The following is a 12,997-nucleotide window of genomic DNA, read 5'->3' as shown; positions in this document are numbered from 1 at the left end:
CAGTACTTGAGGTGGGAGAATTTCAAGGTGGTAGCAGTTGAGGGTACTTTACTCCCTCATCAACTGACTTTTGGAGTTGACATGTGAATATCAACCCTTCCCCCGCTTATTGAAAATGCTAATCTTGAATGATCAATAGTAGTACGGATTTAAGTTACCAACGTAGTTATCAACTACATCAGACAGAAAACAATCATGATTCACAACTGGGTCTGAAACCAGCAAGAGAGGTTATTTATGATCCTATCAAGAACAAAACTGAAATTGACCTTATTATAACAATTATAAACATGATTGTCAATTAAAAAATCTATTTTACATGAAATCCTCAGTTCAGGCACAAACATACACTATACATTATAGCAACACACATTCTATAATTATACATTTTAAAGTCCACTTAAAAGCCAAAAGAAAAACAAAGGAGGAAACAAAACAAAACAAACAAAACACACTCTTCAAATCCTTAGGGATCCAGATCAACAGAAAAGGGTATGTACTAATTCATTAATCACCTAATGACCTTGATATTGTTACTCCATGTTGGTAGTTTTGTATGTTAAGAAAAAGATCAAGACAATTCAAATGTACACATTTTAGATAAAAATTTCAAAACCATATAAAATCTATGGCTCTTAAAATAGATTCCATATTCTCCTTTGAATAGATATTCACAAATGAAAATGCTACCCTAAACACAAAACTAGCTTAAACAGAGTGAACATCAATCTGTCCAAAAAAACTGATTTTTACTTCATGATACTAAACAACAAAAATATCTCAGCTTTACTGTTAAATGGCTAAATTATAATTTATATTTCAATTATAATAAGTTCTTTTAAAGAACATATTAAATTGGTTTTCTTATTTTTGGTCAAGGAGATAGGAAACATCAATTTCCTCATATCACTTCCTTTCAGGTACCTATGAAATTGCTTTACTAAAACTAAATAACTGCCTGTCACTCATCCATTCTCTACAATGAAAATTAATAACTGTAATTATGTAGGTACCCGAAGGAACTATGGTACTGACCAGATCGTTACATGTGGAACTTCATTAGTGTTAAGGGTTCAGAGAGGTTTTAACAACAGGTAAGGAAAGAGGAAATCCTGAGAGCACAGCAAAGCAAGGTGCTGAGCCTGGTTAAACAGGGAACTGACCTTGCCTTGGCTAGCACAGAAACCAGGGAAGACAGAGGGTCCTGGCCAGCCAGAGTGCTAGAGAAAAAGCAACTGAACCCCATAAGAGCATCTAGTAAACTGGGACTACTCAATAAAGGACAGAGATTATGCTTAAGGAAAAGAGAAAGACAAGACTAAGCCTAATGAAGGTGTAAGGTATTTAAAAATCCAAAGAAATGGAAATGGTTATTAATCAACTGAAATAACAAGTACTACCACAGAAAAAGTTCAAAGAAATGCTGTGGAAGTTGAGTGTGTATGTGTAGGCTTGTGCATGTGTACATGCATGATGCAGGAATGGGTTGCAGGGGGGTAGCTGGTGGATTTTAACCCTGTTCTTTATTCTGGCCATCTCTCCTCTCCCCATATAAATGAGAACAAACAAGCAAAGTATTTTTATAATATGACAAGTGTTTGTCATAGTTCCTGAAAAGTTTTACACTTAAAAAAATTTTTATATGAAGATACCTGTAACACAGGGAGAATTAAATTATTTTTGTTTGGTAAACAGATCACAGAAAAACTACTTTACAAGCCTCCAATGATTCTGACTGGCATAAAAATTATACAACTGGCAAATCATTATTGATAACTATGCCCAAGAACATCAGGTAAATTCTGATAGCATATCAAAATGTTAAAAATATTCATTGGTATGTAATGTCCATTCTTCACTTAACTGAATAAGTAACTCAATTCTATACATTCTTTGGTAGTTCAATTTACATAATAGTAAGAATACCATTATGATCTAAATGAATGGTCAGGAAAGAAATATCAAATTTGGGATTTGGAGCTAATAATGTATACTTCAGTTTTCATAATATATCTACTGTTTTTAAATTACATTCCCAATTATTATAAACAGCTAATGGTGATTGGTAGTAATTTTAAAATCTATAAAACAATTTATACTTAACACAAGAATCTTCATTGTTCTTACTAATGATTAATAGCATTTTTTTCTGATGTAGTTACTGGACCCTCTAAGATCAGCAGAAATTTTCATTCCACATGTTACTGTTGAGGTGATACTAGAAGAGAACTGGGAAACTTTTGAGTAATTTCTAAGTACAAAATCTGTGTCATTAGTTGGTTTCTTAATTTCTCAGTGTTACCTACTAAATATCTCATATATGCCTGCGCTTCACTTCAGTCATATCCAACTCTTTGAGATCCTACAGACGGCAGCCCACCAGGCTCTGTCCATGGGATTCTCCAGGCAAGAACACCGGAGTGGGCTGCCATGCCCGCCTCCAGGTGATCTTCCCTACCCAGGGATTGAACCCACGTCTCCCGCACTGCAGGTGGATTCTTTACCACTGAATAACCAGGAGGCCCAACTAAATATCTCAACACTATACAATCTAGTTTTCTCTTATTCTTTTAAAAAATTAAAAGTTATATATAATCTCACTATCATATGTGATGTTACTTAAACATAGTTTCAAAATTAGAAAAATTCAATCATCCTTTAAATATAAACCAAAGAATTACAAAGGGAGAAGAGAGCAGATAAAAATTATCAAAATTCACCTATTTAATCCCTTTGTTTTTCCCTGTTCCTTCCTTTTCTGGTTCTTTTTTTTTTTTAATGGAAAAAACTGCCCTTTTCAGTATAGTATTCTTATGGTTCATAACCCTGTGAAATCAGCTTGTTATAAAACTCATGAAAAATATTCAATAAACAAAGAGAACTAGAACCACTGAAACAACTTCCTAAAATACTTTTTTTGCCAATGAAACTAAAATGTAAAAAAAGTTCTCTGGCAACCCAGTTAAAGATATATCATTTATGACACTGTCAGGGGACTATACCTTTCCATAATACAATTACAATTAGAAAGAAACTACACATTAACATTCATAAAGGATAAATCACTGACATACTATATAATCAAATCTTATTTGGTTTGGTACTTTTTTTAGTGTTGTAAAAGTATTTACATTTTTTTTTTTTAAATATTCATCAGATTTGAAGTCTGATCCATCAGGATATAAAGTATTTCTGTTCACAAATAAGATTTCTGATGTATCCTACTAGTTTTGCTGTTCAACTTCTATCAATTTCCCAGTTTATTGGTGTGAATACAGAAGCAAAAAAGCCAAAATTCTATCAGTATTCTTAACTTAGAAAAAACAAGAAACAAACAAACAAAAAATTAAACATCAACCCGACTACCAAAAAACCTAGATTCCCAGCCTACCCACCTAAGCCAGAAAGTTTCAGCCACTTGCACTGAATGAGCTAATTTTTAAGTTGACCTGTATCCATCTGAGAACTTCTGAGATTGAAATAATATTTCTAAAGATATACATGGGTCAAGAGTCCAGAAATAGTTCTCAAGTTGGGTAACGGCAAAAAATTCTGGCACACTCTTACTCGCCTTAAGCAAATCATATTTGATACCTGCTCATAACAATATAAACCCACCTGCCATGATGTCATCCAGCGTGTCATTGAGGGTCTGAGCAGGGCTGGCTACCATTAACCCTTGTTGTGTTTCTGTCAGAATTCCTTGCCCCAGCCCTGCCAACTGTGCTTGGCCCAGTACTGGCTGTCCAACTATCACTCCTTGCAGTTCTGTAAGGTTTGCGATGGACCCTGGAGGCAAGGGACCTGCCGCCAGAGGCAAAGCTTGAGGCATGGCCAGGGGCTGGACTGGTGCAAAGCCCATCTGAGCGGCAGTTTGCTGGGGCTCGTCTTTAAGCAAGACGGGATCCACTTGCTGCAGCCGTGCATAGTCTCCCTCGGAAAGCTGCTCTCCAACCCCAACTGGAGTCAGCAGTCCCAGATGTTGGCAAGACTGTTGCTGCTGCTGCTGAAGTTGAATTCTTTGCGCTTTAACCTCTAGATACTGCTTTTTTAGCTGCTGCTGAGTTTTCAGTTGTAACTCTCGTTCTACTTTCTGTAGTTCCTCCAAAATCTTTTGTTTCTTCTGGATTTGTTCCTCCCTTGTTTTGTTCAGCTCCTCGATCTTCTCCTTGGTAAGTTGGTCAGCATGAGCCAGTTCCAACGACTGCAGCTGTGCATTCTTTTCTATGGCTTCTTTTATCCTCTGTTCCAGTTCTGTTAACTTTCCCTGAGCCTCTTCTACAATGCTCTCTGGAGACTGATTGGTGATGTAACCCTGTACATCCTGGCTGTTTGCTGGCAAATGGCTGCTGGACTTTTGTTTAGAAGCAGCTGTGTGAAAAAGAAACCCCCTCAGAAGTGCACATGAATGGCATCCTCATTACAGAGTTACTGTTGGGAGGGTTAGTGCCAACAGTTATGCACCAAGTTACTATATCCACAGAAGGTGAAAATGCACTGTTAAGGAGTTAAAAACAAATCCACCTTCTTTATCACAAATATAAAATGTATGTATTTTATGTGCATAGAATAATCTTTGGGAAATCAATTTCAGAATTTTAAAAATATCACATGCCTAAAATTAGACAATAGAGGGATGCAGATTTGTGATATCAAAGTGGTACAATTAAAATAAAATCTAAGGCTATGTGTAGATAGATACCTCACCTGATCATAAAGATGTAAAAACTTATCATAAGAACAGAAAAATGCTAAATTATTATGATGTAGAGAAAACTTAAACCTCTAAGTCAAGGTTTTTCTACATTTAATAATCTGTGCCTTTTAAACACACACACATACACACAAAGAGTACTCAAACCACTGAGAAGTACCAGGAAATTAAAATTCAACTAAAATATCTTTGTTGGGGCCTACCATCTTCAAGACTGATAAAGGTAAGATAGAAATTCACATATTCATAAAGCTACTTGGCCAGTAGACAACTGGAATTCAGTTTCCCTGGAAGAAAAGATGCTGAGCTATGACATTCATCGTGTCTTCCGACAGCCAGGTGAATAAACTTATCTGGCTATCGGTATAGCAATCCTTTGCTTGGGATACCAACTGAAAAAGGTGCCAAGGCTCTAGATTGGTAGCAGTGATTGAAAAGAACTGGTGAAAATACTTAGTATTACTGTTGGTAAAATAATACAGGTAGCCAAAAACCAAGAAGTTAAAGCCACACTGGTTCTTCAGGTAAAACTTTCTAAAAAGAAAAATTGATTCAAACTAGTTGCTGTTTCGGGACATGACTTATGAATTATACATGATGTAACATCCACAAGTAAAATATGGACCTGAGAGTTCTAGTCAAACAAACAACCATATCTGAAGTAACTTTGAATTCTTGGTTGAGAAAAGGTATTTCAGATATAAAATCTCTATTAAACAAGTTATTCTAAAATAAAATTTAATTTTGATCTAGCTATTAATATTATGCCTTATATCACTACAGAAATTTTAGTAATTTACAAAAATGTCACCCAATTATACCCAGTCTAATATTTTAACATGAATAGAAATTACTATTAGAGAAAATCACAGGTAATCAGAATTGCATCAAAGATGAGCATCTGAATTTCTATTAATACTTCTCATTCCAGCACAAATTCGTGCTCTCAACTATGTTCTTTCCCAATAACATGCTTTTTTTCATTGTTTTAAAAAAATTTTTTATGCCAACCTAGTAAAATTCATTTCTTCGTGGAAAATAATTTTATATGGCTATTTTTTTTCAATCTTATCATTTTCACTTGAACAACCTGAAGGCTTTAGAAATATAACTGACCTTTATTCCTGATGGGAAGAGTGGTGGCAACATTGGCAGGTGGTTTGTCAGGCTCCTGAGGTGGGACAACCATGGGCAGTGCTTGAACTGGTACTCGCGGAGCCTAAGACAAATGAAACTGATTATATTTCTTCCTTTCCTATACCTTCCATTAAATAATATGCTTTAAATGATTCAGTTGGTAAAAAATCTGCATGCAATGTGGAAGATCTGGGTTCAATCCCTGGGTTGAGAAAATTCCCTGGAGGAGGGCATGGTAACCCACTCCAGTATTTTTGCCTGGAGAATCCCCATGGACAGAGGAGCCTGGCAGGCTGCAATCCATGGGGTCACAAATTGTCAGATATGACTTTGCGACTGGATGCCACAGAATGAAGAATAAGTTGTGAAGATCCATTCAAAATATTTTTTAACATGACATAATCTCAGGGAACAATGTATTTACTTAAAATATGCTGGTATCAAATTATTTCCATGACTTTTCTTTTTCTGGCCACACCACAAAAGTGCCATCCACTGGGACAAGGAAACCCCTCCAAGATATTTTTTTTAAACAGACTTGGAAATCAAAAGGTTATTCTGGCCATAGTAAGAAACCAAAGCAAAATCAACTCAATCTAGAATGTGAGTATTATACTGAATGGTCATTAACCGAATACATTAACTTTAAAGAGAAGATAATCGAGTACATTATCTTTAAAGAGAATTGCATATTATAACAAAAAATAATCATTCTAGTTTAATCTGGAACTATGACTAAAAAAGGGATAAAGATAATATAAAATGCTTCAGTTTAGAATCTTACCCTATTTAAATCGTGGGATGGGGGGGTTAATTGAGTGACATCTGGTGGAGGGGCTGAAAGCAAATTATTAGGATAGTCCAAAAGATAGCAAACAACGCTTGTATGACCACCTTTTGCTGCTTCTATCAACATGGTCGAGCCATCCTAAAAGAGTGAATATGGAAAGGGAAAAAACAGTTTTGCAAATTAATTTACAGAACCATTAAGGAAGATAAAGCCAACAGGTTCCAAAAACATTACAGTTTCAATTTTAGTAAAGAACACTTTCCTCTAAAAACAGAAAATGAACACATTCAGAATACAAGTTGAACTTGTAGATAACGTGTTATGCTCAAGAGTGAAGATTAATTCACAATGCTACCTGAAACATTTGAGTGACATACTTTTAAACGGTGAGTTGGATCTGCCCCATGAGCCAGAAGCAGTTCCACCACTGCCAGATGGCCCCCTGCACAGGCCAGGGACAGGACAGTGTGGTCATTATTAGCTGTGGTTCTATTCACATTTGCTCCTAAAACAGACAACCCAAGAAAAATAATGTTAATAGAATGTTGTTTCTTAAATTATGGTAGACTTCAAAATCAAAAAGTAGAGAGAACAGGATGATGAAGCCCCACATATTCATTATCCAGCTTCAAAGATTATAAACATGGCCAATCTCATTTCACATACACCCACATCCATTCTCCTCTACCATCTTGAATTATTCTAAAATAAATCCCAAACATATAATTTCATCCATAAATGTTTATGTATGCAACATTAAAAATTAAGGATAAAAGTATATATTACTCTTAATATAATCACTGTTTTATAAAAGTGAAATATAAAGTTTTATCTAAATTTTTGTATCTTCAGTGGGCAAGATGACTAAAAACCAATAAATAAATAAATCACACTGCCCTCTACGGGCCAAATAATGGACGAAATTAACAAAAATAGGAAGTAATAGTAAAATTCTCATCCCTGATTTGCAGCACTGTGTGAGGTATGTGGGAAATGGAAAAAATAGCAGGAAGAAATTGGAATCAGATTCATTAATTAAACAAAGGGAGAGAGGAGATAATAGCTGAAAATAATTTCATTCTTGAATATCATGTGTTATTCATAAATATATAACACAAATAAATGTTTAAATTGCCTAAAATAATTTGACCAATACATTACTTCTGATTTATCAACAAACTTCAGTAGTTTTGGTAAAAAAGAAACGGTATATATTGCCTTTTTAATTGTATATCGTCTACATAGTCTCTCTTTATCAATGCTGAATCAAAAGTAAAATCTCTATAATCTCCTACACTGAAGTTCATGAAGAAGTTTCAACTTGAACTCATATAGTAAATACCTAAGAGATAATTTAAAGAAAGTAATAATATGCTACTTTTGTTAATTAGGATGTTGGTTTTCAAATAGAATAAGTGACCATGAATAAAAATGCATTTTTGGCATATTTTTTCCATTTCAATTTTTAGCTTTTTTTGGGTGGGCTGTGTTATATTTATGATTACTTCTTTATATTTTACAAAGAAGGAAACCTAGGCCCTTGGAAATATAAATAAAGGAGAAAAGTGTCTTGCCTTCAAGTTAATCAGTGGCAGAAACTTGGCACAAAAATCCAGGTTTCAAGATAAATTATTACATGAACAGAACAGACTTCAAGCAACCTAAACCCTCATTTACATAGAGAAATTTTTCTTTATTGAAATGTTACTCAACAAGTGTGTTACCCAGTATGACGACTTCCTGGAATGGTTCTGTGTTGCAGGGTATTTATCAACTACCCACCCACTCACAAAAATCTCAGTAGCATTCCTCCATCACATGATACCCACAAAATGTCCTTTACCTCTAAATCTCTTAATACCCAAGGGTAGGGAATAGACGTCTCTGGGAAAAAAAATCACTGCCTTACACAAACCTACCTTTACTAATTAGGAACTGAACAGTACAAACATGGCCAGCTCGTGCAGCTTTCATTAAAGGAGTTCTTCCACCTTCAGATTCATGCTCCTGTTTAAAAAATACAGACTTACTTGGTATTTAATTTCTAGTGAACAAGTATTCTTTTTCATGAAAATAAAAAGGAAAAGAATTGGACTAATTTTGGAATCTAAATATATTAAATAACATGCTCTGAAGTAAATCAAGGAATACATTCTTTAAACTATCTCCAATTAGAAGCATGCTCTTTGGAAATATATTAAGAACTGAAATTATATTCAGTGATTGCTGTGCCCTTATCTGAATCCATCTGGCTAATTTTTCCTTCTCTCTCTACCAAAGGGATTGTGGAATTTGAGCGATGAATGGCACTCTAGCATAGCCCTCTCCAAACAATCAACATTATCTCCATCCACTACAAGTAATTTTCTTTTCATAAGTTTTTATGTTATCTGTATAAATTTCTAAAGAACACCACTCTCTCTTATATACTTCTCATTATTTCTATTTTACCTTACCTATGCAGTGATAATTTAAATATCTTTTTAATACTACTAATGACAAGATATTACTACAGATTTCTGGGTTTCAAAAGTATGGAGAACCAATTGCATTCTTGTGATTCAGAATATCAGCACAGGAAAAATTTTCAGGTCTTACAGTATAAAGGTTTGAGAAAACTACCTTTTATAAAGCATTTTATATGTCAATCTTTTTACACTTACATCTGATGATTTTTCTCTTAAGTCACACACTAAGTTGTCTTAACTGCAATTAACAAGCAAGATTACATTGCTGCCATGTTTCACAGTCACTGTGGTAAACACTGGAAATACAGCCTCTAAACTGAAGTAGGTCAAAAGCTAATAAGAGAAATAGGCACATAACTAGCTAGAATATAACACGCATTGTAAGCTCTTCAAGAATTGTACCAACACAGAGCTGAAAGAGACCACAACAGTAATCTAATTTAACCTTTTTCTTTCACAAATGAGAAGTTAAATAAATTTTAAGAAACCAGTTAATTGAGGAGCTTGTTTCTGCCTGTGTGAATTTCTGTCATAAACTATGAACTGCTACATGAAAACACACAGGTGTTCACGGTTTACCTAAAACCTACTTTTCTTACTCCCACACAGGCTAAACTGGAAGAATGCCTCCTCCCACCCCCTGTCGAATCGCTTCATTTTTCCCTCTCTCTCAGTCTGTACTCATACTAATTTTTCCAACCGGAGGTACCTCTTTTGTTACATCACGGTATCTACCTTTCTAAACCTTATCCAGCCCCAAACATAACATCCCAGATGACGTCTTCACCCCTCTGAGTCGTTTACCCTTTCCCTGAGAATGGCCTCAGTATCTCACCTTCTCACTAAAAGTCATCTGAGGGGACTGCCCTGGTGGATCAGTGGCAAAAAACCCACCTGCCTGTACAGGAGACAGGAGTGCGATCCCTGGTCTGGGAAGACCCTCCATGCCGCAGAACAACGAAACCCCTGCACCAGAACTACCCAGTTCGCGCTCTAGAGCCCAGGGAGCCACAATTCCTGAGGCCTGTGCACCCTTGAGCCTGTGCTCCACCACAAGAGAAGCCACTGCAATGAGAAGGCCATATACTGCATCTAGAGAGCATCCCCCCACTTGCCATAACTAGAAAAAGCCCAAGCAGCATTAACTAGAAAAAGACCCAGCACAGCCAAAAAATTAAATAAATATTTTTAAGAAAAAGGTATCTGAGAGAAAATATTACTTATCTTTTTAACTCCTTTATTTATTAATGCTTTGAATAGTATAGGTACAATTTATTTCCTAAACTACAGTGAAATGCCCCTAAGCAAGATGTGCCTTTTTATAACAAATCAAGGAAACTTCTAAAAATAGTTAAGTACCTAAAAGAAAATTTGTACTAATTATTACCATTAATTATTAACACATCAAACACCAAATTTTCCCTGTTTTGTAGGGGGAAAGGGATTGTTGACTGGATATTGCTGTTAATGAGAAAATAAGAATGGACACAAAATAGCATAGGGAAAAAGTATGACTAAATGAATAAACAATGGTGAAAAGGTGAACATAAAATTAGAAGTAAAGAAATACCTTTTGTCTACAGGCTCCACAGGATTTTAAGTTAATTTCTTGTCTTAGCTTTAAGTATTAAGATTTAGAAAGTGCCATGGCTTACCAGATCTGCTCCTGCCTGAAGTAAGACATCGGCTACATCGGTATGACCATTTTCACAGGCATACGTTAGTGCTGTATCCCCTGTTGCTGTTGTTGCATGAACATTAGCTCCTGCAGTGGTGTTAGACACACAGCCTTAACAAAAGAATCATAAGACACAAATGTGGACATTGAAATTTCTTTTAGAGAAGCCATATCGCCTCAGATTACACCAAATAGTCTTATTCATTTCTAGAAATAGAGAATATTGTCTGCATGTTTAAAAGCAAAAAAGAAAAAATCTAGAAACAGACTACTGCTTAAAATTAAAACTGCAAATACTTTGAACAGCAATAAGGTCAATTATTTACTCAGAATACACACAAAAACGTATCTTATTATTTTTCTATACACATTCAGTGCATCATACATCAGAAAAAAAGTTATTTGCATTGTAACACTTTTACTTATATAAATCATGCAAAAAAAAAAAAAAAAAACCACCTCCCAAATGCAAAAATGCCTACCTGCAGCTAATAAGTATTTAACTAACTCCAAATGACCCTCTTGAGCAGCTTCCATTAAAGGGGTAGAACATCCCAGTTCTATATCAGCTCCTGCCTTAATTAAAAAGTCTGCCACTTCCAGAAAGCCTCCACAGCAAGCCAAAGTCAAGGCAGTTTCTTGAGTTTCTTCTGTCTGTGCATTGATATTTGCTCCTAAAATGTATTTAAAGAAAGTCATTAACTTATTCCAGAGATAAGCAAAGAATGGTTATTGCCTAATAAATTATATTTCAAAAATGAACATTTATATTACTTTATTAAGTTATAAAGTGCCTCTCCCCCCACTTCAAGAGGCAGTTAAAAATAAAGAAAACTATCAAAACCACATCTATGAGTTCATATTTGATATACACTGCTAGAATAAGATTCAGCCAGAAGGTGTTGATACAAGTCATGTGATTTAAGGACTTAGGAAAAATAAAACATAGTCCCTTGTTATAAAGATCCAAAATAATGATGGTAAAGATGTTGATGAAAATAACATATAATATTTAACATGCTATTTGTCAGGCAATATTTAATGCATTTTACATATTTTTATTAGCTCCATTTTTGCAGTTAATGAAATGAGATTAATTAACCTGTCCAAGATCACAACATTATCATCATTACTACCACCATCACCACAGCTAACACTTAACTGGCACAATATGACAAAAATGTCCTAAAAGCTTTATACGTATCTATAAACTCTCACAATACTACTAGAGATGATAATTTTTAAGGCACAGAAAGTTAGAAATATATAACCGACAACCCTACCCACCCCCTAGTTCTTTCTGTTTTTATTCGCACAGCACACAAAGGCTCTGAAAGGTCTTAAATATTAAAGTATATTTAATTTTATTTAGCACAGTATGGCAGTTATTTTCAGAGCAAACTTTAGCACCTCATTATGAATCTACTGGAAAGATGAAATAATTAAATTCAACTTTATAAATTATCATCTTACATGTTACAGATTTATGCCTTAGTATCTTGATTGGTATTGGTTACCTTGGCCTAAAAGTAAAGCCACCATTTCTTCATGTCCTTCACGAGCGGCTTCCATCAGTGGTGTATAGCCTTCATCATTGACTTCTTCCAGGCTAGCTCCTCTTTCAATAAGCAAAGCTGCAAGTTCCACGTGCCCACCACATGCAGCCAAAGTCAACGGCGATTCAAATGAATCAGCAGGCATGTTCACTTGGGCACCACTGTCAAGAAGCAACCTAGCTACTTCGACATGGCCATCCTGATTACAATGCAATTAAAAAAGTGAATCAGCACCATTAAAAAAATCGTTAAAAATACTTCTCAACTGTTAGACAATGGAGTTCACTGATCTCAATTCAAATAAGAATTAATCAATCTACATTTAAGAGTTGAGTAAGCAAGTTGACCTATTTCTACTCCTTTAGTATTTATTGTAGTGGTAGAGACTGAGGATATAAAATATGTAGAAAAATACTTCCAATCAAAAAACGTATTTACCAATAGGAAAAACACACAGTTAGATACACAAAACAAGAGATTACTATGAGATAACATCAATACTGCATAGTATAAGCTTAAATGCTAAAAGGATAAAGTCTAGAAAGGGGAAAGTAGGATTTTCATAGGAACCTTAAGGACAAGCAAATTTCTGATTAGGTAGAAAAAGAAAAATGTAATGCTTTTTAGAGTGGGGGAATTCAGCATGATGTATTA

The 12,997-nt window shown here is 34.9% G+C and overlaps 1 protein-coding gene across 6 annotated transcripts in view; it reads right to left on the bottom strand.

Annotated features, from left to right (window-relative positions):
• Positions 1-12,997, bottom strand: part of ANKRD17 (ankyrin repeat domain 17) — a 161,511-nt gene that overhangs the window by 56,749 nt on the left and 91,765 nt on the right. For 5 of the 6 annotated variants that reach the window (XM_065914413.1, XM_065914414.1, XM_065914418.1 and 2 more), the window contains 8 exons: positions 12,305-12,542; positions 11,270-11,461; positions 10,765-10,898; positions 8,561-8,648; positions 7,019-7,146; positions 6,636-6,779; positions 5,831-5,933; positions 3,619-4,371 (listed from right to left, as the gene is read on the bottom strand). In XM_065914413.1, coding sequence (XP_065770485.1) covers positions 3,619-4,371; positions 5,831-5,933; positions 6,636-6,779; positions 7,019-7,146; positions 8,561-8,648; positions 10,765-10,898; positions 11,270-11,461; positions 12,305-12,542 — 1,780 coding nt within the window. The remainder of the gene's footprint in view (positions 1-3,618; positions 4,372-5,830; positions 5,934-6,635; positions 6,780-7,018; positions 7,147-8,560; positions 8,649-10,764; positions 10,899-11,269; positions 11,462-12,304; positions 12,543-12,997) is intronic. The other variant, XM_065914417.1, reaches the window with a different exon arrangement.

The sequence above is a fragment of the Muntiacus reevesi genome, chromosome 22 (assembly GCF_963930625.1).
Source record: "Muntiacus reevesi chromosome 22, mMunRee1.1, whole genome shotgun sequence".
NCBI classification, from domain to species: Eukaryota; Metazoa; Chordata; class Mammalia; order Artiodactyla; family Cervidae; genus Muntiacus; species Muntiacus reevesi.
Note: the sequence above shows the minus strand (reverse complement) of the source record. Positions and strands in the feature narration are given on the sequence as shown.